This window comes from Acomys minous (genome assembly GCF_964271855.1).
Source record: "Acomys minous genome assembly, chromosome: 20".
Classification (NCBI taxonomy): Eukaryota; Metazoa; Chordata; class Mammalia; order Rodentia; family Muridae; genus Acomys; species Acomys minous.
Window position 1 is genome coordinate 25949338 of NC_140502.1, and position 27997 is coordinate 25977334.

The 27997-nt window shown below is 54.6% G+C and overlaps 2 protein-coding genes and 1 long non-coding RNA gene across 6 annotated transcripts in view; 2 read left to right on the forward strand and 1 right to left on the reverse strand.

The window, feature by feature from the left end:
- Positions 1-11143, forward strand: part of NPHS1 (NPHS1 adhesion molecule, nephrin) — a 19807-nt gene extending 8664 nt beyond the window's left edge. The window contains exons 17-30 of the mRNA XM_084771291.1: positions 548-669; positions 2266-2440; positions 2523-2679; positions 2775-2926; positions 3800-3911; positions 4001-4182; positions 5177-5233; positions 6537-6653; positions 6792-6816; positions 6896-6974; positions 7452-7545; positions 8186-8301; positions 10616-10780; positions 10945-11143. Coding sequence (XP_084627417.1) covers positions 548-669; positions 2266-2440; positions 2523-2679; positions 2775-2926; positions 3800-3911; positions 4001-4182; positions 5177-5233; positions 6537-6653; positions 6792-6816; positions 6896-6974; positions 7452-7545; positions 8186-8301; positions 10616-10747 — 1520 coding nt within the window. The 3' untranslated portion in view covers positions 10748-10780; positions 10945-11143. The remainder of the gene's footprint in view (positions 1-547; positions 670-2265; positions 2441-2522; positions 2680-2774; positions 2927-3799; positions 3912-4000; positions 4183-5176; positions 5234-6536; positions 6654-6791; positions 6817-6895; positions 6975-7451; positions 7546-8185; positions 8302-10615; positions 10781-10944) is intronic.
- A 7854-nt stretch (positions 11144-18997) lies between these two features.
- Positions 18998-19937, reverse strand: LOC311591557. The gene is made up of 2 exons (XR_014777134.1): positions 19705-19937; positions 18998-19292 (listed from the first exon to the last, which is right to left on the reverse strand). It is a non-coding gene; the product is annotated as an uncharacterized lncRNA (long non-coding RNA).
- Positions 19938-20082: 145 nt separating this feature from the next.
- The window catches only part of PRODH2 (proline dehydrogenase 2), an 11091-nt gene continuing 3176 nt past the window's right edge, over positions 20083-27997 (forward strand). For 3 of the 4 annotated variants that reach the window (XR_014777119.1, XM_084771242.1, XM_084771240.1), the window contains exons 1-8: positions 20084-20355; positions 20433-20629; positions 20738-20876; positions 20994-21080; positions 24269-24349; positions 24469-24624; positions 24705-24871; positions 27459-27569. Coding sequence is in view for 3 of the 4 variants with exons in the window: in XM_084771242.1 (XP_084627368.1) it covers positions 20182-20355; positions 20433-20629; positions 20738-20876; positions 20994-21080; positions 24269-24349; positions 24469-24624; positions 24705-24871; positions 27459-27569 (1112 nt within the window). In the remaining variant the exon portion in view is untranslated. Of the gene's footprint in view, positions 20356-20432; positions 20630-20737; positions 20877-20993; positions 21081-24268; positions 24350-24468; positions 24625-24704; positions 24872-27458; positions 27570-27997 lie in introns of all 4 variants that reach the window. The other variant, XM_084771241.1, reaches the window with a different exon arrangement.

The following is a 27997-nucleotide window of genomic DNA, read 5'->3' on the forward strand; positions in this document are numbered from 1 at the left end:
ATCGCGGTGCCTCCTCGTTGTGAAAGCCCTCCTAAAGCATAGGCACCTACCCTAGGGCGCTCCCTTTTGGGAAGCCCTTGCTTTGCGAGGTAGGGAGACCCCAAGTGGAATCTGCATAGCAAAGGGCTCACTTACCGTGGGAGCGCCTCCATGCAGGAAACCTGAGCTCTCTCGACCCGCACCCCAACACCCTTCTGGTATATCCCCAACACACACAGATACACATACCAGACTCTGAAAATCACAGAGACACAACGAGAGTGAAGAAAGTCAAGCTTTACCCCCTTCCGCTGGGCGTGGCGGCGCACGCCTTTAATCCCAGCACTGGGGAGGCAGAGGCAGGCAGGTTGCTGTGAGTTCGAGGCCAGCCTGGTCTACAAAGCGAATCCAGGACAGCCAAGGCTACACAGAGAAACCCTGTCTCGGAAAAACCGGAGGAAAAAAAAAGATTTACCTTCCATACGCCTCCTCCTGGAGTCCCACCCCGCCCACCCCACAGGGCCCGTCAGGGCCTGAGTGCCTTCTCCAAACCCCTGTCTCCCGCTAGATGCTCCCACCATCCGTGCCCTGCGGGACCCTACTGAGGTGAACGTCGGGGGTTCTGTAGACATAGTCTGCACCGTCGATGCCAGTCCCATCCTCCCCGAGATGTTCAGCTGGGAGAGGCTGGTAAGCACCGCGCCTCCGGTGGCTGGAGGTGGAGGCAGCGAGGGGCAGCCTCTTGGCTGTCAGGGCCTTGGCAGCGGATACCACGGGTGTGGGAAGCCGTGTGGCTGTACAGGTCAGCGTGTCTTCCAGGGATTGGTTCTGTTGAGTGGCGAGTGAGTGTGTGCGCGTGTGCGCCTGCGTGTGCGTGCGCGTAAGTGTGTGTGTGTGTAAATGGGCACGGATGAACAAGCGTGGGTGGGTAGGTGAAAGGTTAAGTAAAATGAAAGAGCGGATAAATAGCAGACAAATAGGATTAGAAGGCAGGTGAGTGGGGAAGAAGTCTGTAGCAGCTATGAGTATGTGCGTGCGCGTGCGCACACGCAGGTGTACATATTATGAGTGTGGTCACGGAGGAGTGAAAAATGGCATATATAAATGCGTGGGCGTGGTGGCGCACACCTTTAATCCCAGCACTCGGGAGGCGAGGCAGGAGGATCGCTGTGAGTTCGAGGACAGCCTGGTCTACAAATCAAGTCCAGGACAGCCAAGGCTACACAGAGAAATTTTGTTTCGAAAAACCAAAAAAAAAAAAAAAAAAAAAGGGTAGATTTGGCTTTTGTTGTTGGTTCATTTTGCTGCTGCTGTTTTAAATTTATTTATTGTGCCTATGTGTGTGTGTGTGTGTGTGTGTGTGTGGTTTTGTGTGGTTTTGTGTGCGCGCATAGCCCATACGTGCCATCGTGTGGGTGTGAAGGTGAGACGTTCGGGTCCTCAGGCCCACAGGTGTCTTCCCCCACTGCGCCATCCTGAAGCCCCACTGATTTTGAGGCAGGGTTTGAGGCCAGTGGCTCTCAACCTTCCAAACGCTGCGACCCTTTAATACAGTCCCTCACGCTGTGGGTGACCCCCAACCATAAAATTACTTCATCACTACTTCATGACTGTAAACCACTGGTGATGTAGCCCACGCTGGCCTCAAGCAATCAACACGCCCGAGGCTGCCCTCAAGGAAATGACTCACCCTTGGCCTTCCTCCCTCTGGTTTTCACATGCTAGGATGATGGGCCCATGGTACTGTTCTGGGACATAAATATTTGAGAGAAGGTTTTGATATGTGGTCTAGGTTGGCCTGGGACTTGCTAAGTAGCCAGGTTGGCCCTGAACTTGAGGTTCACTTGCCCTTTCTTCCCAAGTGCATGTTAACTGTTATGCGCAGTCTACTCAGCTTTTGTGTGTGTGTGTGTGTGTGTGTGTGTGTGTGTGTGTGTGCGCGCGCGCACGTGCTTGAGACTGGATGCAGGTCTTTTGGGCCATGCTAGGCAAGAAGAGCTTTACCACTAAGTCTCACCCTCAGTCTGCAGATGGTTAGACAAACCAGGGCTGATGGCCTGGCCCCAAGTATGAGTATTTGGACGATCTATGGATGGGTGGTCGGCTGGATTGGTGGATGAATGGATGGGTTAAACCAATGGCTGGGCAGATGACAAGAAACAGTCCCACCTCGTTGGCTTTGTGGAAGGAGGGTGTAGCTGGCTGAGTGAAACTACAGATGGGACACAGTTTGAGGGACGATCTGAGGACAGCCCGGGGACAAGCCCCTGCGTCTCGGGGTGCTAGGGGGAAGAGGAGGAGGAGGACCTGAGCCTGGATGACTTTGAGAAGACCTCAAAGGGATCTACGGGGCGTCTGCGGATTCTCCAGGCCAAACTGTCACACGCTGGCGTCTACCAGTGCGTTGTGGACAACGGCGTGGCTCCCGTAGCAAGGCGCCTGGTCCACCTTGTCGTCAGATGTGGGTAACTGGAGGTCTGCCCGTAGCCCGCCCCTCTCGCGGCTTTCTCACACATACCCCCATATCGATCCACCTGTCCTAGTCGCTCCCCAGATGGATCACCCCACCCCCCTAACCAAAGTGGCAGCAGCTGGCGACAGCACCAGCTCAGCCACGCTCCACTGCCGCGCCCGAGGTGTCCCCAACATCTCCTTCACCTGGACCAAAAATGGGGTCCCTCTGGATCTCCAAGATCCCAGGTGAGTCTGAGGGTAGCCGGGTCTCACCCCAGCTCTCTCTGCCCGCCCAGCCTTGCTTTTCCTCTTTCTGAGCTCTACCTCGTCGCCCTCCTCAGGTACACAGAGCACAGATACCACCAGGGTGTGGTCCACAGCAGCCTCTTGACCATTGCTAACGTGTCTGCAGCCCAGGACTACGCCCTCTTCACATGCACAGCCACCAACGCCCTCGGTTCGGACCACACCAACATCCAGCTCGTCAGCATCAGTACGGGGGTGGGAGCGACTGGGAGGATGGTGGGGACCCCTCCTTGCGTCAGCTGCCAAGTTCCTGGTTGAGCCAGGATATTTGAGAGGCGTTTATGTACGGGAAGTTTTGTCTTGTTGGGACAAGGTCTTCTTATATGGCCCAGGCTAACCTCAGACTTGCTATGTAGCCCAGGTTAGCCTCAGACTTGCCATGTAGCCCAGGCTAACCTCAGATATGCTACATAGCCAAACCTGCCTCAAAATGGTGATCCTTCTGCCTCAACCTCCAAAGGACTAGATTACTGTCAAAAGCCATGGGGTCTAGCTGCTTGGTTTTATTGAGGGTGGGGCTTTGCAGGATGTCAGTTCCAGGACTTTTATACATTGGCTAAGCTCCCAATCACTGAGCTACACCTTATCTTCGGAACACAGCTCTTTCTCCTCCTCCTCCTTTTCCTCTTCCTCTTCTTCCTCTTCTTCTTTTCGGTTTTTTGAGACAAGGTTTCTCTGTGTAGTCTTGGCTGTCCTGGACTCACTTTGTAGACCAGGCTGGCCTCGAACTCACAACGATCCGCCTGCCTCTGCTTCCAGAGTGCTGGGATGAAAGTTGTGTGCCACCACTGCCCAGCTGAGTGTTTTTTTTTGGGGGGGGTGTTTGTTTGTTTGCTTGTTCCTTTTTCTGTACATTGGTATTTTGCCTGCATTTCTGAGAGATTGTATCCACTGAAACCCGGCCTACAGATCCTTGGGAGGAGCCGTGTGGGCACTGGGAATCGAACCCGGGTCCTCCGTGTTCTCTGCTAGAACAGCCAGTGTTCGTAACTGCTGAGCCTTCTCCCCAGCCCGAGGCTCCCTTTGTATCGCCTGACGACCCCCTCCCCTCTCTCCCAAGGCCGCCCTGACCCTCCGTTGGGACTGAAGGTTGTGAGTGTGACCCCTCACTCGGTAGGGCTGGAGTGGAAGCCAGGCTTTGATGGGGGTCTGCCTCAGAGGTTCCAACTCAGGTGGGGCCTCCCCTCCGCCGAGGCAGGTGAGGCGGGGCGACGGTGGAGAGGGGCGCTGGGCTGAAGGGGCTGTTCTCGCCGCCTCGCAGGTATGAGGCCCTTGAGGCTCCGGGATTTTTCTATGTGGATGTCCTGCCACCCCAGGCCACCGCCTTCACACTGGCTGGCCTGAAGCCTTCCACGCGATACCGGATCTGGCTGATCGCCAGCAACGCCCTGGGGGACAGTGGCCTGACTGACAAGGGGACCCAGGTCTCCATCACGACGGCAGGTGGGAAGAAGCAGTCGTGGGCAGGGTAGAGTCTGTGTTGTTGTTGTTGTTGTTGTTTGGGGTTTGTTTGTTCTGATAGCTTTTGGGATGGTACAGCAAAGTAGACCCTGTTGACAGATGAATGGACTTCAGGCCCAGAGAAGTTAAGCAAATTAACCGAGGTCACACAGCTAGAAAGAGCTGGAGACAAGCTTTGAACTCAGGCCCTAGTCACTGATCTGTAATGACTGGGAAGTGAGAGAAAAGGGTGGTTTGGTTTGGTTTTTTTGAGACAAAGTCTGTGTACCTTTGGCCAACTCAGAACTCACTGTGTAGACCAGGCTGGCCTAGAACTCACAGAGACATCCTCCCCCCCTTCCGTGGACTCCTGAGTGGTAAGATTAAAGGCTTGTGCCTTCATGCTCAGCGGAAATAGTTTTAATTGAGTGAAAATAAAAACATGAAAAAAAAAACCACGGTTAAGAGCATGTGTCGGATTCTAGCAAGTATGACAGTAAATAAAAGTAATTAAAAAGTAAAAAAAAAAAAAAAGAGCATGTGTCTTGTGGAGGGTCTGAGTTTGGGTTCCGCACCCACATGATGACTCACAACCATCTGGGCACCAGGCATGCCCACGGCACACACACATACGTGCAGGCACAACACCAATACACATTATTAAAAAAAATCAAATCTTAAAAATAAATAAATAGCCGGGCGTGGTGGCGCACGCCTTTAATCCCAGCACTCAGGAGGCAGAGGCAGGCGGATCACTGTGAGTTCGAGGCCAGCCTGGTCTACAAAGTGACTCCAGGACAGCCAAGGCTACACAGAGAGACCCTGTCTCAAAAAACCAAAAATAAATAAGTAGATAGATAGATAGATAGATAAAATGTCCCTAAGAAACCATGTACCATCCCCATGATCTTTAAAGTCAGCTGAAAAGCCTAAGCCGAGGATCCTTCGGGTTTATCCGATCCCAGGCATTAATGGTAAAATCTCTTTCTCCCCGCAGCTGTGGACCAGGCTCCTGAAGACACTGACCACCAGCTGCCCACAGAGCGGCCTCCTGGCAAGTGCTCCCTCCCTGAGCCCCTCCCTGAGCTCTTTTCTGTCAGTGTCTCTCTCCTCCCTTGTGGTCACAGCTGCCTAAGATTTAGCTGAACCCCTTGCAGGCTCCCACAGCTACCTGTCCGCTCTTCTTGCCGGAAGCAATACTTTCTCTCTTTTCCTAAGCTGGTTTAACTCTCCCTCCCCCCAATTTTTTGACCCCTCCCCACAGGCACAAGACACACACACACACACACACACACACACACACACACGGTGCACATACATACACGCAGGCCAAACATTTGTATACATAAAATAAAAAACAATCATATATGTGTGTGTGTGCGCGCGCACGCGCACACACACACACACACACATATGACATAAAACAATAGAGAAGACACTCAGCGTTGACCTCCAGCTTCCACACACTAGCAGCTACACACACACACTCCTGCATAAGCTCCCACACTTTGCAAGTACACGATTTTTTTAAAGGAAGAGTGGAGCCAGAGTCCCAGGTCAGCTCGCCTCTCTGACCTTGGAGAACCATGCTGGGCCAGTGCAAAGCTTTTGTCATCACTTGACAAGCTCCCTGACAAGACAAGAAATGAGCAGAAAGTATCTGTTTCAGCTCGTGGTTTGGGAGGTGTCAGTCCCCAGTGGTCGGGGTCACACAGCTCAGTTCACACAGCGGTGGACAAAAACTGAGGAGAGGAGAGTGTCCATGCTTCCTCCTTCTCCCTTTGGGTTCTCTCAGTTCCCAGCCTAGGGGGATGCTGCCACCCACACTTCTCAGTTACCCTATACACACACACACACACCTACACACACACACACACACCTACACACACACACACACACACACACACCTACACACACACACACACACACCTACACACACACACACACACCTACACACACACTTGCACACACACCTACACACCCACACACACCTACACACACATCCACACACACACACCACACACACACACCTACACACACACACACACAGAGTTTCTCTGTGTAGCTCTGGCTGTCCTGGACTCGCTTTGTAGACCAGGCTGGCCTCGCACTCACAGTGATCCCCCTGCCTCTGCCTCCCGAGTGCTGGGATGGCAGGTGTGCATCAAGTAACCCCATTCTGCAGGGTTAACACCCCCTGGCCTGCGCTGCACCAGTCTCCCAGGTGATTTGGGCACAGTCAGGTTGGCATGTGAGGATTACCCGTCAGCCGGGGACAGGCTCTCAGAGTCCTGCTCCCAGCCTTCACCCAGGAGTTGGGGGAGGAGGGTTCACCAAGGTGCATCTTCCGCTCCCAGGACCCCTGGGGGTACCCCTGCTGGCCGTGCTGTTTGCCCTTGGTGGTCTGTTGCTTTGCAGTGCCGCCTGTGTGGGGGGACTCCTCTGGCGGAGAAGACTCAGGCGCCTTGCTGAAGGTGAGACCGTCCTTCCTCACTGCCGAGCTGGAGGCTCCAGTGGGTGGGGACCGTGGGACCCTTGGCCCGGGTCCACGTGGGGCCTGGACAGAGTTTCTGAGTCCCTCCCCCTGCCCCCCTTTTTTCTGTTTCTCTCAGAGGTCTCAGAGAAGTCAGAGGCAGGGTAAGTGAGAGAGGCTTGGTTGGGAGTGACGGGCGGCTGTCGGGGGGCCCAACTTTCATCTGCCCTTTCATCCTGGAAGCTCGGAGGAGGAGGAGGAGGATCGGATCAGGAACGAATACGAGGAGAGTCAGTGGCTGCGGGACACAGGAAGCTCCACGGTAAGTGGCGGGTGGCCTGGCAGCCTCCAGCCTCACCTTCGTGGGTTTTGTTTTTTGTTTTTGTTTTTTTTAGACAGGGTCTCTCTGTGTAGCCTTGGCTGTCCTGGACTCACTTTGTAGACCAGGCTGGCCTCGAACTCACAGCGATCCTCCTGCCTCTGCCTCCCGAGTGCTGGGATTAAAAGCGTGCGCCACCACCGCCTCCCTCATGTTAATCCTTGTCCTCTCCTGGGACCCGGGAGTCAAGGGAAGTGAGTGTGTATGTGTGTGTGTGTGTGTGTGTGTGTGTGTGTTCACATGTGTTTGTGTTCACATGTGTGTGTTTATGTGTGTGACAGGTTAGCACAGCAGAAGTGGAACCACATTACGGGAGTCAAGGGAAGTGAGTGTGTGTGTGTATTCACATATGTGTTCACGTGTGTTCACATGTGTGTTCACATGTGTTTGTGTTCACGTGTGTGTTCACGTGTGTGACAGGTTAGCACAGCAGAAGTGGAACCACATTACCACACCATGAGAAACTTCAGCCCCCGGCTCTCCCCAACACTAGAAGAAATGTCTTATGACCAAGGTGAGTCATCGTGACCAGGGCCCCTCATTTCCAGGTACCCATGACATCTGAATTGGACCCTCTGATCTCCTGCTGCCCTTCCTTTTTTTTTTTTTTTAAACAGGGTCTCTCTGTGTAGCTCTGGCTGTCCTGGACTTGCTTTGTAGACCAGGCTGGCCTCGAACTCACAGCAATCCACCTGCCTCTGCCTCCCCCAGTGCTGGGATTAAAGGCGTGCGCCACCACCGCCCGGCTTTCCTTTCCTTCCAAGCTATGCTAGTCATTTCTTTATTACTGTTGCCAAAATGCTCCCACAGAACAGCTTGAGGAGGCCAGGTTCCTATTGCCTCACCTAGGGGTTCTGCCCGCGCCTGCTTGGCCCCGTGCGTGTGTGGCCGAGGAGAGCTGGTCACTTCAAGGTGGACAGGAAACAGAGAGTGAGCCAGACAGGAAAGGGGCCAGAGACACCCCTCCCCACTCCAGGACAGACCCAAATGACCCGCTTTGTTCCACTGAAGCTTCCAGAACCTCCTAGAATAGCACCATTGGCCGTGGGTTGAAATCCTGACATGTGAGCCTTTGGGGGAGATACTGTCCCCCAAACCCTAACCCTAACGCTCCCGTCCCAGCGTCCTTCCATCCTAACGTCTACCAACTCCAGCCTTCACAGGTATTGAAGATGCCGACATGGTCTTCCCGGGACACCTGTACGCTGAGGTGGAGAGAGTCTATGGGCCGCCTGGGGTCTGGGGACCCGTCTACGATGAAGTACAAATGGTGAGGGGATTTGTTTTGTTTTGTTTTTTGAGACAGGGTTTCTCTGTGTAGCCTTGGCTGTCCTGGACTCGCTTTGTTAGACCAGGCTGGCCTCGAACTCACAGCGATCCACCTGCCTCTGCCTCCCGAGTGCTGGGATTAAAGCCGTGCGCCACCACCACCCAGCTGAATGTGTCCCTTTTCCAGGTAGTTCCCAGCACATGGTGCAGGCATACGCTGGTCCACCTTTGGCCACGTGCGTGGTGTTGAACCAATTGCTGAGACGGGGGTGGGGGGTGGGGGGGTGGAATGCACCATTTGGTTTAAGGGGCTTTGTTTTGAGATGGGGGCTTCATCCTGCCTCAGACTGGGCTCAGATTCACCAGGTCGCTGAGGATGACTTTGAACTGGTGCAGGCCACGTTTCCGTTTCCTGTGTGGTGGTCGGTGTTCATCCATGGGGTCAGAGATCGCAAGGCAGCACTGCTCAGAATGAAGTGGGGATGGAGCCGGGAGGCGTGGCGCACGCCTTTAATCCCAGCGCTCGGAGGGCAGAGGCAGGCGGATCTCCGTGAGTTCGAAGCCAGCCTGGTCTACAGAGGGAGTTCCAGGACAGCCAGAGCTTTTGCACAGAGAAACCCTGTCCTGAAAAACCAGAAGGAGGAGGAGGAGGAGGAGGAGGAGGGGGAAATAGAAAAAAAAGAAAAGAAAAACATGAAGTGAGCTCGGTGGATGGGCAGGTGACAATGACAGGCAGGCACTTTGGCCGCTTGCTCACCCGCCCACTGTGTCACGCCAAGGGAGATGAGACGCATGCCTAAGGTCCCAAACTGAGTATGGTGGTACGAGCTGTCTTCCAAGCACTCAGGAGGGCCGCTAGTTCAAGGGCAGCCTGGGCTACACAGACAGACTCTGTCTCAAAAAGAAAGGAAGGGAAAAAAAAAATCCAACAAAACCAAACAAGCCGGACTCTCCCCGGGACCTGACCAGTGATCTGTGGTGACAACGTTTATCAGAGTCGCAGGTCTCAGACTCTACTGTCCCGCCCCGTGACGTGGCGGCTGAAACGCTGTCCGTGGTGCTGGACCGTATGCTCCCTGGGAAACGCTCTCAGCACAGGGTCAGGAGAGCAAATATTTTAGGCTTTTTGAGACATATGGCTTTCCCCCCAGCTATTCACCGCTGTCATAGGGCAGAAGCAGTCGTCACGCATGCGTCTGTGAGCTCACGAGGCTATGTCCCAACGCTACTGTATATTTGGATGTTGAAAGTGGGATTCTACTCAGTTTTTGTTTGTTTTGTTTTGTTTTAGACAGGGTCTCTCTGTGTAGCCTTGGCTGTCCTGGACTCCCTTTGTAGACGAGGCTGGCCTCGAACTCACAGCGATCCGCCTGCCTCTGCCTCCCGAGTGCTGGGATTACAGGCGTGCACCACCAGCGTGCCCAGCTCTGGTCAATTTCTATACAGCACAGATACTATCACTCTCTAATTTATTTATTTTTTCCCCCACAACAGTTTAAAATTATCAACTCACTTGTAGCTCTAGGGTAACACAAAAGCAGACGAGGGCAGCTGTATTTGCCTCATGGGCCAAGGCTGCTCCAAGCTTTGCTGAACTAAACATCCGTGTTCTCCAAGTCCTGGAACACTGCGCCTCCAGAAAGGGCCACTGTGTATGGCCTTCTTCTCTCATCCTTTTAAGATTAATTAAGTGTGTGTGTGTGTGTGTGTGTGTGTGTGTGTGTGTGCGCATGCATGGGCCACAGTGTGTATGGGGGGTTGGGTCACAGGAGAGCTCATAACGATTAGTTTTTTCAGCCTGGTGCTGTGGCGCACGTCTTTAATCCCAGCACTCAGGAGGCAGAGGCAGGGCGTGCGCCACCACTGCCCTGAGAAAAAGACTAATTATGATGAGCCATTATCATGAAGTCCTGTCTGCTTCCTTCCTAACTTCCACCCTCGCTCCACCTTGACTTTGCTCAAACTGCACTATGAGAAAGAGATAATATATTTTTTTTAAGGTGAGGTGGGTCCTTGCTATGTAGCCCAGGCTAGCCTAGAAGTGCTATGTAGCCCAGGCTTTCCTCTCCAGTGCTACAGTTACAAGTGTGAGCCACAGTGACTGGTTCATAATGGCTTTTTGGTTTCAATGGCGGGGGTGGGGGGAACGGGGCGGGGGGGGGGAGACGCGGGGGTTGCACATAAGGCTTTGTGCATGGCCTTGTTCCTTGGAAAGCTCACAAGGGATGTGTCACACACACACACACACACACACCTCCCCCCGCCCGAGCAGGAGGGACGACCCATGGGGCATCTCTGTGGCTCTTGCCTGCTAGGATCCCTACGCCCTGCGCTGGCCTGAGGTCAAGCACGAAGATCCAAGGCGACTCTATGACGAGGTGGCGGCCGACCTGGGCGCGGCGGGACCTAGTTCTCTGCCCTTCGAGCTGAGGGGACATCTGGTGTGACAATCCAATTGACACCTGTTTCCTACAGCCGCGGTATGTCTCGTTCGGGTGGTCTTGTGGGCTCCCTTCCCGCCGAGCTCACTCGGGCGGCGGCCAGCGGCACCGCAGAGCGCTAACGAGCCGGCTTTCCCCGCCCTCCCCCTCCCCTCCCCCCTCCCCCTCCCCCCTCCCCCCTCCCCCCTCCCCCCCCTCCCCAGGAGAAGGCGTGAGGCGAAGGAGCGCCTGAGTGACAAGAAGGCTCAAGCTGACATCTGGGACAAGCAAGACTCCTTTTTACAGGGGCAGAAAGTCTCCAAAGGAACAGAGAGCAATGGAAAAATCCATTTTCGGGATTGCCATACTTCTCGCGAAAGTAAAAAATTTTTAGAAGTAGGACCTATTAAAAATCTACTCCGAGCCTCGGGCTGGAGAGATGGCTCGGTGGTTAAGAGCACTGCCTGCTCTTCCAAAGGACCCGGGGTTCAATTCCCAGCACCCACACGGCAGCTCACAACTGTCTGTAACGCCAAGATCTGACACCCTCATACCAACGCACATAAAATTTTTTTTAATTGTAAAATATTTTTAAAAATCTACCCCGAGCCTGCCTGGGGGCACGCTCAGTGGGCGAGCGTATGCCTCAGCGTGTGTGAGGTTATGGGTCGCAGGCTGCAGCCAGCCCTGGCATCACACACACTCGTACAACAGCCGGGCACGGTGGCACACCGCTGTCACTCAGCAGGAGGCTGAGGCAGGAGGATAACAAGTTCAAACCCAGCCTGTGCCACCAAAAATATAGGAGCTGGAAAGACGGCTCAGGGCTTAAGAGCTGCAACAGCAGCTACTGCTCTTGCAGAGGACCTGGGTTTGGTTCCCAGCATCCAGATCAGGTGACTCACATACCTTCAGCTCCGGGGGATCCGATGTTTCCCTTTGACGGCCATAGGCGCCTGCACTGACGTGTACATACCCACAACTAGACACATATGTATACACACAGCTAGAAATAGAATAAATTCAACCTGTGTGGCAGCCAGACCTTTGACCCTAGCTCTTGAGAGGCTAGTCTATAAGTTTGAGGCTTACAACCTAATGACGTCCCAGCTACAGAGTGAAACCCTGAGTCAAAACAGACAATACGTTTAAAAGCTTCAAAATTAAAAAGGACAGGCTGTGGAGGTGACTTGGCAGAAGAGCCCATGCCTAGAATCCTCCAGTGACGGGCTGGGGTGTGGCTCAGTGGTAGAGCCCCTGCCTAGAATCCCTCAGTGAGGGGCTGGGGTGTGGCTCAGTGGTAGAGCCCCTGCCTAGAATCCCCCAGTGAGGGGCTGGGGTGTGGCTCAGTGGTAGAGCCCCTGCCTAGAATCCCCCAGTGAGGGGCTGGAGGTGTGGCTCAGTGGTAGAGCCCCTGCCTAGAATCCCCCAGTGAGGGGCTGGGGGTGTGGCTCAGTGGTAGAGCCCCTGCCTAGAATCCCCCAGTGAGGGGCTGGGGTGTGGCTCAGTGGTAGAGCCCCTGCCTAGAATCCCCCAGTGAGGGGCTGGGGTGTGGCTCAGTGGTAGAGCCCCTGCCTAGAATCCCCCAGTGAGGGGCTGGAGGTGTGGCTCAGTGGTAGAGCCCCTGCCTAGAATCCCCCAGTGAGGGGCTGGGGTGTGGCTCAGTGGTAGAGCCCCTGCCTAGAATCCCCCAGTGAGGGGCTGGGGTGTGGCTCAGTGGTAGAGCCCCTGCCTAGAATCCCCCAGTGAGGGGCTGGGGTGTGGCTCAGTGGTAGAGCCCCTGCCTAGAATCCCCCAGTGAGGGGCTGGGGTGTGGCTCAGTGGTAGAGTCCCTGCCTAGAATCCCCCAGTGAGGGGTTGGGGTGTGGCTCAGTGGTAGAGCCCCTGCCTAGAATCCCCCAGTGAGGGGCTGGGGTGTGGCTCAAAGTAGAGCTGTTTCCTGGCATGCACAAAGCCTTGGATTCAATCTCCAGTATAATGAAACAAAATCACCGGTTGAGCTCAGTTACATCTGAGTTAGCTAATAATAATAAGCAAAATTATAGACCGTTGCCAAGTCTTAGCTGTTTGCTTTCTGTTCCACAGTTTGTGAAACACATACAAGCTCACACACAAACAGGAACAGATTCCAGCAGAGGAACGTACAAGTGAATGGATATTTGCTATTTTGTCTGCGGGCAAAGCATGGGAGCCACACACTGGCACACACTTAGGATGAGAGAGTATGGTTGCTTCAACTTATTTCCAAGATAGAAAGGTATACATTTATAGAGACGGGAAGGGATAAGACCAAACTCAAATGTTGGCACTGGAGGAATGTAGGTCATGCAGAATAAAAGTTAGAATTAGGCCTGGCCAAGTGGTGGTGGTGGCACATGCCTTTAATCCCAGCACTCAGGAGGCAGAGGCAGGGGGATTGCTGTGAGTTCGAGGCCAGCCTGGTCTACAAAGCGAGTCCAGGACAAGCCAAAGCTACACTTGAAAAAACAACCAACAACAACAAAATAACAATGCATTTATTTACATATTTACTCTCTCTGTGTGTACGAATGTTCATGTGCTGGACAATCTGTGCCACCCTGGCATGTATGGAGGACAGATAATTTTTTTTGAGACAAGGTCTCACTTTGTAGACCAGGCTGACCTTGGACTCACAGCGATCCCCCTGCCTCTGACTCCCGAGTGCTGCCATTAAAGGTGTGCGCCGCCACTCCAAGCTACAGTAACATTTTAGGGGTGGGCTAGCCAAAGAGGAAAATACAACAAATGAGTTTCTCCGGGGTGAAATTGTGCAGTGACGAGACTAGAGACCAGCCTATTGATAAAGCACGCCGACGTTCCTGCATTTCCCAGAAACATCCGCTAGGGGGTGGTACTGGCACGTTTGAACAGACCTGGTGTACCCTGGCATCGACCAGAGGTGTATTGAGTTTTGGAGGTTCCTGTTAGACCTGGTCAGGGGGTGTGTTCTATAGTCATGGGGGTGAGCCTGGTCAGGGGGTGTATTCTATAGTCATAGGGGGGTAAGCCTGGTCAGGGGGTGTATTGTATAGTCATGGGGCAGGGTGAGCCTGGTCAGGGGGTGTGTTCTATAGTCATGGGGGGTGAGCCTGGTCAGGGGGTGTATTCTATAGTCATAGGGGGGTGAGCCTGGTCAGGGGGTGTATTCTATAGTCATGGGGGTGAGCCTGGTCAGGGGGTGTATTCTATAGTCATAGGGGGGTGAGCCTGGTCAGGGGGTGTATTCTATAGTCATGGGGGGTGAGCCTGGTCAGGGGGTGTGTTCTATAGTCATGGGGGTGAGCCTGGTCAGGGGGTGTATTCTATAGTCATGGGGGTGAGCCTGGTCAGGGGGTGTATTCTATAGTCATAGGGGGGTGAGCCTGGTCAGGGGGTGTATTCTATAGTCATGGGGGGTGAGCCTGGTCAGGGGGTGTGTTCTATAGTCATGGGGGTGAGCCTGGTCAGGGGGTGTATTCTATAGTCATGGGGGGTGAGCCTGGTCAGGGGGTGTATTCTATAGTCATGGGGGGTGAGCCTGGTCAGGGGGTGTGTTCTATAGTCATGGGGGGTGAGCCTGGTCAGGGGGTGTATTCTATAGTCAAGGGGTGGTGAGCCTGGTCAGGGGGTGTATTCTATAGTCATGGGGGGTGAGCCTGGTCAGGGGGTGTGTTCTATAGTCATGGGGGGTGAGCCTGGTCAGGGGGTGTATTCTATAGTCATGGGGGGTGAGCCTGGTCAGGGGGTGTCTTCTATAGTCATGGGGGGGTGAGCCTGGTCAGGGGGTGTATTCTATAGTCATGGGGGGTGAGCCTGGTCAGGGGGTGTGTTCTATAGTCATGGGGGGTGAGCCTGGTCAGGGGGTGTGTTCTATAGTCATGGGGGGTGAGCCTGGTCAGGGGGTGTGTTCTATAGTCATAGGGGGGTGAGCCTGGTCAGGGGGTGTATTCTATAGTCATAGGGGGGTGAGCCTGGTCAGGGGGTGTGTTCTATAGTCATAGGGGGGTGAGCCTGGTCAGGGGGTGTGTTCTATAGTCATGGGGGGGGTGAGCCTGGTCAGGGGGTGTGTTCTATAGTCATGTGGGGTGAGCCTGGTCAGGGGGTGTGTTCTATAGTCATGGGGGGTGAGCCTGGTCAGGGGGTGTGTTCTATAGTCATGGGGGGGTGAGCCTGGTCAGGGGGTGTGTTCTATAGTCATGGGGGGTGAGCCTGGCCAGGGGGTGTGTTCTATAGTCATAGGGGGGTGAGCCTGGTCAGGGGGTGTATTCTATAGTCATGGGGGGTGAGCCTGGTCAGGGGGTGTGTTCTATAGTCATGGGGGGGTGAGCCTGGTCAGGGGGTGTATTCTATAGTCATGGAGGGTGAGCCTGGTCAGGGGGTGTGTTCTATAGTCATGGGGGGTGAGCCTGGTCAGGGGGTGTATTCTATAGTCATAGGGGGGTGAGCCTGGTCAGGGGGTGTGTTCTATAGTCATAGGGGGGTGAGCCTGGTCAGGGGGTGTGTTCTATAGTCATAGGGGGGTGAGCCTGGTCAGGGGGTGTATTCTATAGTCATGGGGGGTGAGCCTGGTCAGGGGGTGTATTCTATAGTCATGGGGGGGTGAGCCTGGTCAGGGGGTGTGTTCTATAGTCATAGGGGGGTGAGCCTGGTCAGGGGGTGTATTCTATAGTCATGGGGGGTGAGCCTGGTCAGGGGGTGTATTGTATAGTCATGGGGCAGGGTGAGCCTGGTCAGGGGGTGTGTTCTATAGTCATGGGGGGTGAGCCTGGTCAGGGGGTGTATTCTATAGTCATAGGGGGGTGAGCCTGGTCAGGGGGTGTATTGTATAGTCATGGGGGTGAGCCTGGTCAGGGGGTGTATTCTATAGTCATAGGGGGGTGAGCCTGGTCAGGGGGTGTATTCTATAGTCATGGGGGGTGAGCCTGGTCAGGGGGTGTGTTCTATAGTCATGGGGGTGAGCCTGGTCAGGGGGTGTATTCTATAGTCATGGGGGTGAGCCTGGTCAGGGGGTGTATTCTATAGTCATAGGGGGGTGAGCCTGGTCAGGGGGTGTATTCTATAGTCATGGGGGGTGAGCCTGGTCAGGGGGTGTGTTCTATAGTCATGGGGGTGAGCCTGGTCAGGGGGTGTATTCTATAGTCATGGGGGGTGAGCCTGGTCAGGGGGTGTATTCTATAGTCATGGGGGGTGAGCCTGGTCAGGGGGTGTGTTCTATAGTCATGGGGGGTGAGCCTGGTCAGGGGGTGTATTCTATAGTCAAGGGGTGGTGAGCCTGGTCAGGGGGTGTATTCTATAGTCATGGGGGGTGAGCCTGGTCAGGGGGTGTGTTCTATAGTCATGGGGGGTGAGCCTGGTCAGGGGGTGTCTTCTATAGTCATGGGGGGTGAGCCTGGTCAGGGGGTGTCTTCTATAGTCATGGGGGGGTGAGCCTGGTCAGGGGGTGTCTTCTATAGTCATGGGGGGTGAGCCTGGTCAGGGGGTGTGTTCTATAGTCATGGGGGGTGAGCCTGGTCAGGGGGTGTGTTCTATAGTCATGGGGGGTGAGCCTGGTCAGGGGGTGTGTTCTATAGTCATAGGGGGGTGAGCCTGGTCAGGGGGTGTATTCTATAGTCATAGGGGGGTGAGCCTGGTCAGGGGGTGTGTTCTATAGTCATAGGGGGGTGAGCCTGGTCAGGGGGTGTGTTCTATAGTCATGGGGGGGGTGAGCCTGGTCAGGGGGTGTGTTCTATAGTCATGTGGGGTGAGCCTGGTCAGGGGGTGTGTTCTATAGTCATGGGGGGTGAGCCTGGTCAGGGGGTGTGTTCTATAGTCATGGGGGGGTGAGCCTGGTCAGGGGGTGTGTTCTATAGTCATGGGGGGTGAGCCTGGCCAGGGGGTGTGTTCTATAGTCATAGGGGGGTGAGCCTGGTCAGGGGGTGTATTCTATAGTCATGGGGGGTGAGCCTGGTCAGGGGGTGTGTTCTATAGTCATGGGGGGGTGAGCCTGGTCAGGGGGTGTATTCTATAGTCATGGAGGGTGAGCCTGGTCAGGGGGTGTGTTCTATAGTCATGGGGGGTGAGCCTGGTCAGGGGGTGTATTCTATAGTCATAGGGGGGTGAGCCTGGTCAGGGGGTGTGTTCTATAGTCATAGGGGGGTGAGCCTGGTCAGGGGGTGTGTTCTATAGTCATAGGGGGGTGAGCCTGGTCAGGGGGTGTATTCTATAGTCATGGGGGGTGAGCCTGGTCAGGGGGTGTATTCTATAGTCATGGGGGGGTGAGCCTGGTCAGGGGGTGTGTTCTATAGTCATAGGGGGGTGAGCCTGGTCAGGGGGTGTATTCTATAGTCATGGGGGGGGTGAGCCTGGTCAGGGGGTGTATTCTATAGTCATAGGGGGGTGAGCCTGGTCAGGGGGTGTATTCTATAGTCATGGGGGGGGCCTGGTCAGGGGGTGTGTTCTATAGTCATAGGGGGGTGAGCCTGGTCAGGGGGTGTATTCTATGGTCATGTGGGGTGAGCCTGGTCAGGGGGTGTATTCTATAGTCATGGGGGGTGAGCCTGGTCAGGGGGTGTGTTCTATAGTCATGGGGGGTGAGCCTGGTCAGGGGGTGTGTTCTATAGTCATGGGGGGTGAGCCTGGTCAGGGGGTGTGTTCTATAGTCATGGGGGGTGAGCCTGGTCAGGGGGTGTGTTCTATAGTCATGGGGGGTGAGCCTGGTCAGGGGGTGTATTCTATAGTCATGGGGGGGGGCTGTTAAGGCAGAGGATTTCCAGGAGTACATTGGTGGGAGGGACTCTCTTAATGTGCAAAATCACGTTCAAGGCTGGGGATGGTGGGAATGGAGGCTGGCAAGCTCGCACAAGGAACAGTAATTAAGCAGCAATTAAGACATCTCCCCAGGGCAAGGCAGGGCAGGTGGCGCACATCTGTAATCCCAGCACAGGGAGGCAGGGGCAGGTGGGATCGCTGTGAGTTCAAAGCCAGCCTAGTCTTCAAAGCGACTTCCGGACAGCCAAGGCTACACAGAGAAACCCTGTCTGGAAAAACCAAAAAGAAAGAAATAAAGAAAGAAAAAGAAAAAGAAAGAAAAAGCATGGTGAGTTCCCAACCAACATGGAATACATCTAAGTTACAGGGCGGCTTAGGCTGTGCAGTGGGACCCCCCCCTTCCTGCCTTCTCAAAGCAAAACAATCTGGAACCTCCCACTCTGAGCACTTAGCAGCCCGCTCGCTGTGCGTTGTGTGAGCTGGCGGGCACTGCGTGCTCCATCATCCAACCCCTTCTCCCTCATACTTGGTTTTTCTAATGATTACATTAGTGTATTTTATGTGACTGTGTGCCAGCACACGAGTGCCACAGAGCATAGGTGCCCATCGGCAGGAGAACTTGCGGGGGTCCAGTCTCACTGTCCACCTTATGTGTCCCACCCAAGGGCTGAACCCAGGTCACCAAGCTTGCCAACGGGCACCTGTACCCATTAAGACGTCCTTTTTTTTTTTTTTTTTTAAGATTTATTTCTTTATTATGCACATAGTGTACACCTGCAGGCCAGAAGAGGGCACCAGATCTCACTATAGATGGCTGTGAGCCACCATGTGGTTGCTGGGAATTGAACTCAGGACCTCTGGAAGAGCAGTCAGTGCTCTTAACCTCTGAGCCGTCTCTCCAGCCCTTGTATCTGTTTTTTGAGGCAAGGTCTCACGATAATTCTCCTGCTTCATCCTCCTCTGTGCTTGGATTACAGGCATGAGCCACCACACCTGGCTCCTTTTTCAATTTCGTGCTCCCCCACCCCTAGCGCGGCTCTCCCAGTGGGTGGAGAGAGAGCACTTTCTTCCTCTGGAGCCACGGTTAGCTCCACCTCCTCGCTTTAATGAGTCTCTGACCCCATGGGAGTCCCACCCAGTGGAATCTTCAATTAAAATAACAAAAAAAAAACAATAAATAAATAAATACACAGGGTATGGTGGCACATGCCTTTAATCCCAGCACTCGGGAGGCAGAGGCAGGTGAATTGCTGTGAGTTCGAGGCCAGCCTGGTCTACAAAGCGAGTCCAGGACAGCCAAGGCTACACAGAGAAACCTTGTCTCAAAAATAAATAAATATTAGAAATACCCTAGGGACTGGAAAGACGGCTCAGTGGTTAACAGCACTGGCTGCTCTCCCAGAGGACCCAGGTTTAATCCATACACGGCAGCTCAAAACTGTCTGTAACTCCAGTTTCAGGAGATGGGACGGCATCGCACAGACATATGTGCAGGCAAAACACCAGTGCAACGGAAAACGAAAAAATAAATTTCAGTAAATTATTTAAATTTTATTTTATTTTTTAAATGCTCTAAGGGGCAGGCGGGTGTCGGTGGAAAGCGTTTGCATAACGTACAAACATAATGGCTTGGCGGATTTAAAAATTTTTTTTTAGAAACAAGCGACCAAGGGCTGGAGAGATGGCTTGACAGTTCAAAGTACTGGGTGCTCTGACGGGCCCTGCAGTCTGTCTCCCGGCGCCCACAGGGCAGCGCACAACGTTCCGGAGGATCTGATGCCCTCTTCTGGCCACTGAGGGAACTGCATGCAAAACACTCAATTCTCTGTAAAATAAAAACAAACAATCTTAAAGAAAGAGAAAGAATTCTTTCCCCTCCCCCCCCCCGACACCCTGTCCCCGAGACAGGGTCTCTCTGTGCAGCCTTGGCTGTCCTGGACCTGGCTGGACTCGAACTCATAACCATCCTCCTGCCCCTGCCTCCCGAGTGCTGGGATTAAAGGGGCGTGCGCCACCTCGCCTGGTAGAAAGAGAAAGACTTGGTGGTGTACAAAGAGCTCATTCTTTTCAGTTGCTGTGCAGCCCATTGCCTGAGTCCCCCCTGTGGACACCTCGGTGTCATCACCCAGTCCTGTCCGGCGGACATTCGCCTTGTCTTCACTTGACGTTAGGGCCGTTAAAGGACATTCGCCCCCCACCCCTTGCCCAACTTCAGTTTCTGTAGACTCCACGTTTACCGTGGGCAGCGGGGACCGTGGGCTCTGAGTGCGCAGCCGGGTCTATGCAAACACTCTGTGCTTGCTCCTCCCTGTAAGATGAAATAACTGCAACAGGGGAGGCGAGGTCACCCGGCTGGGATGGCAAAGGCCTGCTGCCTTGAGCCTGGAGTCCCCTGCTGCTCTGTGGCCCAGATGCTGTGCAGGCTGGGCCTCCTGAGCTCGCTGTCCTGTCGGGCTGAAGGTTATGTTGGGGGCTGCTGCCACTGGTGTGTGTGTTGTGGCGGGGGGGGGGTGTGTCCTGTTATTCTGACCTCTGTCCCTAACCATTAATTATTAACTGCCCACCAACCCCCCACGCACCCCCAAGAGTCTGCTATCCTAAAGATTGACCCAGTTAATTAGTCACTGCCCCCCAGATGGGCAAGAGGCACTTGGCACCCCTGCTGTCTGTCTGCCTGGCCCCTTCCCCGTGGGCGGTGGTAGCGAGGACTTGGCATGGTCTGGACACCTCTGCCGCTCCGCTGCCGCTCCAGGCCCGCTGCAGGTGGCTGGCAGGCCCTGCGCTTTGATGGCGGGGCCTTTCACCTCAAGGGAACGGCAGAACTGGCACGGGCTTTGCTGGTGCTTCGTCTCTGCGCCTGGCCCCCCTTGGTCACCCACGGGCTAGCGGTGAGCAGTAGGCGCAAGGCCCGGCCTGGCAGTCTCCCCGAGACCTGGCGCCTGAGCCCTCGCTCCCTGTTACCCAGTTTCAGGCCTGGTCTCAGAGGCTCCTGGGCTCTCGGCTCTCGGGCGCGCTTCTCCGAGCATCCGTCTACGGGCAGTTTGTGGCTGGGGAGACAGCAGAGGAGGTAAGGGGCTGTGTCCAGCAGCTGGGGGCCCTGGGACTCCAGCCCCTGTTGGCAGTGCCCACCGAAGAGGAACCAGAGTGCGCCACCAAGAGCAGGTGGGTATAGAGGGGCCAGGGTGCAAGGGAGGATGGGATTACGGCAGGAAGTGGGGGGTGGGGGGAGCTCCCAGGCTCTGGAAGCTCTGACCTCCACTGGTGGTGCAGTGAGGCCTGGTATGAGGGGAACCTCAGCAACATGCTGCGGTGTGTGGACTTGTCACGAGCCCTCGCGGATGGCCCTGGCCCAGCCAGGAGCAGCCTCATGCAGCTGAAGATGACGGCGCTAACTAGCACTCAGCTTTGTGTAAGTGACAAGTGAGACGGGGCAGGGCAGGGTGGGGTGGGGGTGTGAGGGGTGGGGATACAGGTGTGGCCGCCCACCAGGACCCCATCACCATGGCCAGCTGCTGCCCCATTTCAGAAGGAGCTGTCGGCTTGGATCCAGAGGCCAGGAGGCTCCTCGGAGCTGAGCCCCGAGAGGCTGGCAGAAGCCATGGACTCAGACCAGGTAAAGAACACAGTGCGCTGAGGACATGTGGATGGGCTCTGGGGGGGGGTAGGGGTGAGGGGGTCTCCTGAGGACAGGACATGTGTTTGGTCAGTTGCTGAGCGTGGCCCTGCATGCCTGTAATCCCAGCACGTGGGAAACCGAGGCAGGAGGAGGATTAAGTCATTGAGGTTAGCCTGGGCTACATAGTGAGAGGCAGGAGCAGTGGCTCGGCAGAGGACCCAGGTTTGGTTTCCAGCGCCCATGTGGCGGCTTGCAACCACCCATAACTCCAGACGCAGAGAAAGCAGCCCCCTCTCTGGACCCCCACAGGTGTCAGGCATCCCTGGCGTGCACACACACACACACACACACACACACACACACACACACACACACACACACGCCCGAAGGCAAAACATCCATGCACATAATTTAAAAAACAAAATAAACAAACAATAAAACTATACAAGCCGAGTGCGGTGGTGGCATCTGCCTCTAATCCCAGCACTCAGGAGGCAGAGGCAGGAGGATTGCTGTGAGTTTGAGGCCAGCCTGGTCTACAAAGTGAGTCCAGGACAGCCAGGGCTACACAGAGAGACCCTGTCTCAAACAACAGCAACCAAAGCCAAAACCAAACCAAAACAAAACACAAAAAAACCCACTATACATATATTTTTGGTGATGTCGGTTTTGTTTTTAAGACAGGGTCTTGGGCTGGAAAGATGGCTCAGAGGTAAAGAGCACTGGCTGCTCTTCCAAAAGTCCTGAGTTCAATTCCCAGCAACCACATGGTGGCTCACAACCATCTATTATGAGATCTGGTGCCCTCTGCAGACAGAGCAATGTAGACATAATAAATAAATATATCTTTAAAAAAAAAAAAAAAGACAGGGTCTTATGTACCCCAGGCTGGTCTTGAACTCTCTGTGCAGACAGGCATGACTTTGACTCTTGACTCCACCTCCCAAGTTGCTTGAGATACAGGCATGTGCTACTGTGAAATTAAGTTGTTTTTTCCCCCTACTCAATCAGCAGCTACACTGGTGTGTGCTTGCTACACATAAACCAATGGGATTTTTGGGATTCTCTCTCTCATTCTCTCTCTCTCTCTCTCTCTCTCTCTCTCTCTCTCTCTCTGTGTGTGTGTGTGTGTCTGTGTGTGTGTGTGTGTGTGTCTGTGTCTGTGTTTTGAAATGAGATCTTACCGTGTAGCCCAGACTGGCCTGGAACTTGCAATCTGCCTTCTCAGCCTCCCCGGACGTGGGATTACAAATGTTCGCCTTCATGCCTGACCAAAGGGCATTCGTTCATTCTTTCTTTCCTTCTATTTTTCTTTCTTTCTTTCTTTCTTCCTTTCTTTTTTAAAGATTTATTTATTATGTATACAGTGCTCTGGCTGCAGGTACACCATGTGGTTGCTGGGAATTGAACTCAGGACCTCGGGGTGAACAGTCAACACCCTTAACCTCTGAGCCATCTCTCCAGCCCCTATTTTTCTTTCTTTCTTTCTTGTCTATCATCCTAGTATCCTATTTCTGTTTGTGTGTGCATTGTGCACACATGTATCATGTGCATTCATGCATGAGCATGGTATGTGTGTGTGAGTGAGTGTGTGAGTGTGTGTGTGTCTGTGAGTGTGTGTGAGTGTGTGTGTGAGTGTGTGTGAGTGTGTGTGTGTCTGTGAGTGTGTGTGTGAGTGTGTGTGTGAGTGTGAGTGTGTGCTCTCAAGCACATGCCTCAAGTCCACCACACAAGACAACGGCGGCGTGGTGTTTGCGTATAACCTGCCCACATCCTCCTGTGCGCTTTAACCCTCTCTGGGTGACTTGTCACACCAAATGCACTACGAACGCCACATACACAGTGGCTCTGCAGCCTTGGTGAGGAGAGGTCTGGGTGTCTCTCCCTGGGGCTGGGGGAAGACACTCTGACAAGAGTGTAAGGGAGAACGGGTTTACCTGGGCTTCAGGGGGACACTGGGCGGCAGCGAGCTTGAGGCAGCGGGTCACATGGCATCCCTGGGATCAGAAAACAGAGGGGCCACAAGCACTGGCTCCCTGCTTCCCTTTCTCCCCGTATGGAAATCCAGTGCTACCTACTGTGGGTGCCTCGCCCACCTCAACACGAGGCAGTCTCCACAGGCATGCCCAGAGCCTGGCCTCCCAGGCCACGACTGCAGATCCTGCCACCTCAGAGAGTGAGGACAGCTCACTGCAGGAGCAGGGCTTTTCTTTCTTTTTTAAAGATTTATTTATTACATATACAGTGATGTACACCTGCGGGCCAGAAGAGGGCGCCAGATCTCACTATAGATGGCTGTGAGCCACCCTGTGGTTGCTGGGAATTGAACTCAGGACCTCTGGAAGGGCAGACAGGGCTCTTAACCTCTGGGCCATCTCTCCACTCCCGGTTTTTCTTTTTAAATAAATTGTTTTACTTCTAATTGCGCGCGTGCGTGTGCACCACATATGTGCGGCACCCTCAGAGGCCACAAGAGGGCGCTAGTTCCCCAGAAGCCGCAGCTGCAGGTGGTTGCGCGCCTCCTGATGGGAGGTGGGGGGGCTGGACCTGGGTCCTCTGTTAGAGCCGCACGCGTCCTCTCCAGTTCTGCAAGGCTTTTCTGTGTTTATGTTTTGTTTTGTTTTTCGAGACAGGGTCTCTTTGTGTAGCCCTGGCTGTCCTGGACTCGCTTTGTAGACCAGGCTGGCCTCGAACTCACAGTGATCCTCCTGCCTCTGCCTCCTGAGTGCTGGGATTAAAGGCGTGCGCCACCACGGCCCACCTTGTTTCCCTCTTTTAAAAAAAAAAATTCTACTACATGTTTATTTGTGTCGCACGTGTTTGTGTGTGTGTATGTGTGTCTGTGTGTCTGTGTGCGCACCCCTGCATGCATGCATGACACGGCATGGACTGAGTGAAGGTTCAGAGAGCGACTTTCAGGAGTCACTTGGCTCCTTCCAACACATGGGTCCTGGGGACTCGAACCCAGGTCTTTCCTCAGCCTTAGCAGCAGCTGTCTTCAGCCGGCGGCCATCTCACTGGCCTTCTTTCTTTTTCTCTAGATAGATTAGCCCAGGCTGCCTCAGCCTCCCAAATTGCGAGGTTACAGGCATGTGTCTTCCCTACACCCTGGTGGGGAGAGAGGACTTGGGTCCTGGGGGGAGCCAGCCGTCCTGACCAGACTCCTGTTCCCTGACCCACCCTAGAACCTCCAGCTCTCCTGCCTCAGCGCCGAACAGAATCGGCATCTGCAGGCCTCCCTCAGACGCTTGCACAGCGTGGCCCAGGTAACATGTGGGTGCTCTGGCTCCCTCCCCCCCAACCAACCCCCACCCCTGAGGGACAATGCCCACCCTCACCCCTGAGGGACACTGCTGGCCCTGACATCGCTCTCTCTCCCCCTCAGCACGCCCGGGCCCAGCACGTGAGGCTCCTGGTGGACGCTGAGTACACGTTCATCAACCCTGCACTGTCCCTGCTGGTGGCCGCCCTGGCCCTGCGCTGGAACAGCCCGGGGGAAGGCGGGCCGTGGGTGTGGAACACTTACCAGGCCTATCTGAAGGTCGGTGCTGTGCTCTGAAGGGCTTGTGAGTGGGGACCCGGGACCCCAATCTTCCTGAGTTCTGCCCGTGTGCCCTGCAGGACACCCCCACACGGCTGGAGCGGGATGCCGAGGCTGCACACAAGGCTGGCCTGGCCTTTGGGGTGAAGTTGGTGCGAGGCGCCTATCTGGACAAGGAGAGATCTGTGGCGCGGCTCCAGGGCAGGGAAGACTGTACTCAGCCGGACTACGAGTCCACGAGTCGAAGGTAGGGAGAGGGCCAACAGGAAGTAGGAGAAATCATGAGTAACGATAACATGTCACCAGGCCGGGGAGACTGCCCAGCGGCGGGGGAGGGAGGAGGGGCGGATGGGACTTGCTGCGCATGCGTGCCACAGGTACGCACCTATGACTCCAAGGAGCGGGGCATGGAAACAAACAGATGCTACAGGCTCGATAGGAGTCCACGCAGCCAGCACACTGATCTCTAGGTCCGATGAGAGACCCTGCCTCCAGCAGCAAAGGTGCGGCGAGGCAGCCACACCCCAGCCCCTCACTGGGGGATTCTAGGCAGGGGCTCTACCACTGAGCCACACCCCAGCCCCTCACTGGGGGATTCTAGGCAGGGGCTCTACCACTGAGCCACACCCCAGCCCCTCACTGAGGGATTCTAGGCAGGGGCTCTACCACTGAGCCACACCCCAGCCCCTCACTGGGGGATTCTAGGCAGGGGCTCTACCACTGAGCCACACCCCAGCCCCTCACTGGGGGATTCTAGGCAGGGGCTCTACCACTGAGCCACGCCCCCAGCCCCTCACTGGGGGATTCTAGGCAGGGGCTCTACCACTGAGCCACGCCCCAGCCCCTCACTGGGGGATTCTAGGCAGGTGCTCTACCACTGGGCCACGCCCCAGCCCCTCACTGGGGGATTCTAGGCAGGGGCTCTACCAACTGAGCCACACCCAGCCTTGTTTTTGAAACAGACTCTTGCTAAGTTACCAGGGTGATTCTGAACTTGCAATCCTCCTGCCTCATCCTCCAGAGTAGCTGCCTGGGGTTCTGTGTCGGACATCTTTGTGCGTGTCTCTCCATGTCCCTTCCTGTCCAGGGCTCAGGACACTTTCGTTTCCTGTCTGAAGGGCAACCTCCTCCTCCCTCCTTCACCTCCGCCCTCCCAGACCGCCCCAGCTTAGCTACTCTCCCCTGTGGCCCTCACTCCTAAGGCTGCTTCCTCGTCTGTGGACACGCGCGTTGCTATGGATCGTGTTCTGTGGATGTATTCACTTCTCTTATCGCCTCCATGACAAAAATCCCTCACAAAAGCAGGTTAAGGGAGGAAGGGTTTGTTTGGCTCATGGTTTGAGGGGACAGAGTCCGTATAGCGGCAGGTGTGACAGCGTGGGCTTGAGGTGGCTCTCACGTATGCACTCAGGAAGCAGAGAACTGGAGGGCTCACCCCACTTTCCGCATCTAGGGTCTGTTTGCTTTAGGTGTTTTGAGACAAGGTCTCTCTATAGCCCTGGCTGTCTTGGAACTCTCTCTCTCTCTCTCCCTCTTTCTGTTTATCTGTCTCTTTTTCTGTCTCTCTGTCTTTCTCTGTCTGTCTCTGTGTCTCTCTGTCTCTCTGTCTGTCTCTGTCTCTCTCTCTGGAGATCAGGCTGGCCTTGAACTTACAGAGAGCCACCTGTGTCGACTCCCGAGTGCGCCACCCACGCACGGCTTTCACCTTCTTGCTTTTTTAAAGCCTGGGACCACAGTGCTTTGCAGGGGCCTGGGGGGGGGACGGACAGGGGGCCGTCCTTTCTCCCTCAGTTAAAGTTCTGTGGCAGTGTCAAAATGTCATCGTTCTTTTATACGTAATTCCTCATTGTGTCATATTGAAGATTAAGACAGCCACCCACAGGGCCGGTGAGATGGCGCCGCAGGTAAAGGCGCTTGCTGCCAAGCCTAACGGTCTGAGCTCTGTGCCTGCAAGTTGTCATCCGACCCCCACACTTATGCTCTAGCATGTGTGCATCCGTGTGTGCATCCGTGTGCGTGCGCACACACATGCACCCATGTGCACACACAGTGAATAAAATGTAATTTACAAAAAAAAAAAAAAAAAAAACCCGGGGGCTGGAGAGATGGCTCAGCGCTTGAGCACTGACTGCTCTTCCAGAGGTCCTGGGTTCAGTTCCCAGCACCCACATGGTGGCTCACCACTGTCTGTAACTTCAGTTCCAGAAGATCCAACACCCGCACACAGGTGTACATTCAGGCAAGATGCACACAAAAAAATTAATGAATTAAAAAATACATAAATAAATACATAAAATAAAAGTCCATCCACGCTGCAGTGACCATCCCCGGGCAAACGTCATCTTGGGCGAGGACATGGCAGCCATCGGGTCAGAGAGCACTCGGTACTGACCGTTGGAAGCACAGGCCTGTCAATCTTGTCCATGAGATGCTGAGGCAGGAGGATCGTGAATTCTAAGCCTTGGGCTACACAGTGAGACTGTGTGCCACAACAGAACAAAACTCTGCTTCTCGCCGGGGCGGTGGCGGCGCACGCCTTTAATGCCAGCACTCGGGAGGCAGAGGCAGATGGATCGCTGTGAGTTCGAGGCCAGCCTGGTCTACAGAGCGAGTCCAGGACAGCCAGGGCTACACAGAGAAACCCTGTATCTAAAAACCAAACCAACCAAACCAACCAAACCAACAAACCTCTGCTTTTCACCCCCTCCCTCATCCTGGCTGCCACTGGGGACCTCGACAGAGCCATTGGTGGCTCTGAGGAGCTTGTGCCCACAGAGCGAGGGGAGGCTTGGTCCCCTGTCCCTGGACGAGCTGAGCGCAGCTTCTCCCTTCAGTTACCGTCGCTGTCTGGAGCTGATGCTACGCCGCGTGTCCCACCACGGTCCCCTGTGCCACCTCATGGTGGCCTCCCACAACGAAGAGTCCGTTCATGAGGCAACCAAGAGGTACGAGGTCGGGGGACGGGGAACAAGTGCGCCCCTGAGGAGCCCCAGCCCTTCTGTGCCTACAGGACAGGGGTGGGAAGGGGCTGGTGAGTGGGGTACAAGAAGAGGTCCAGTGAGGGGGGGGGACAAAGGGAGGGTATTACAAATATTTAATGCCAGCCTGGTGTGATGATTCTAACCTACTCCCTAGTCCTCAGAAGGCTGAGGCAGGAGGATCAAGAAGTTGATGCCAGAGGCATGCGGATCGCTGTGAGTTTGAGGCCAGCCTGGTCTACAAAGTGAGCCTAGGACAGCCAAGGCTACACAGAGAAACTCTGTCTTGGAAAAAAAATGCCAACCTAGATTACATATTAAGAATCTTTATTTTTTTTAAGTTTTCCTTTTTAAAATTCCTCCCGTGACTGTGATTGCCCTATAGGCTCAGGTGT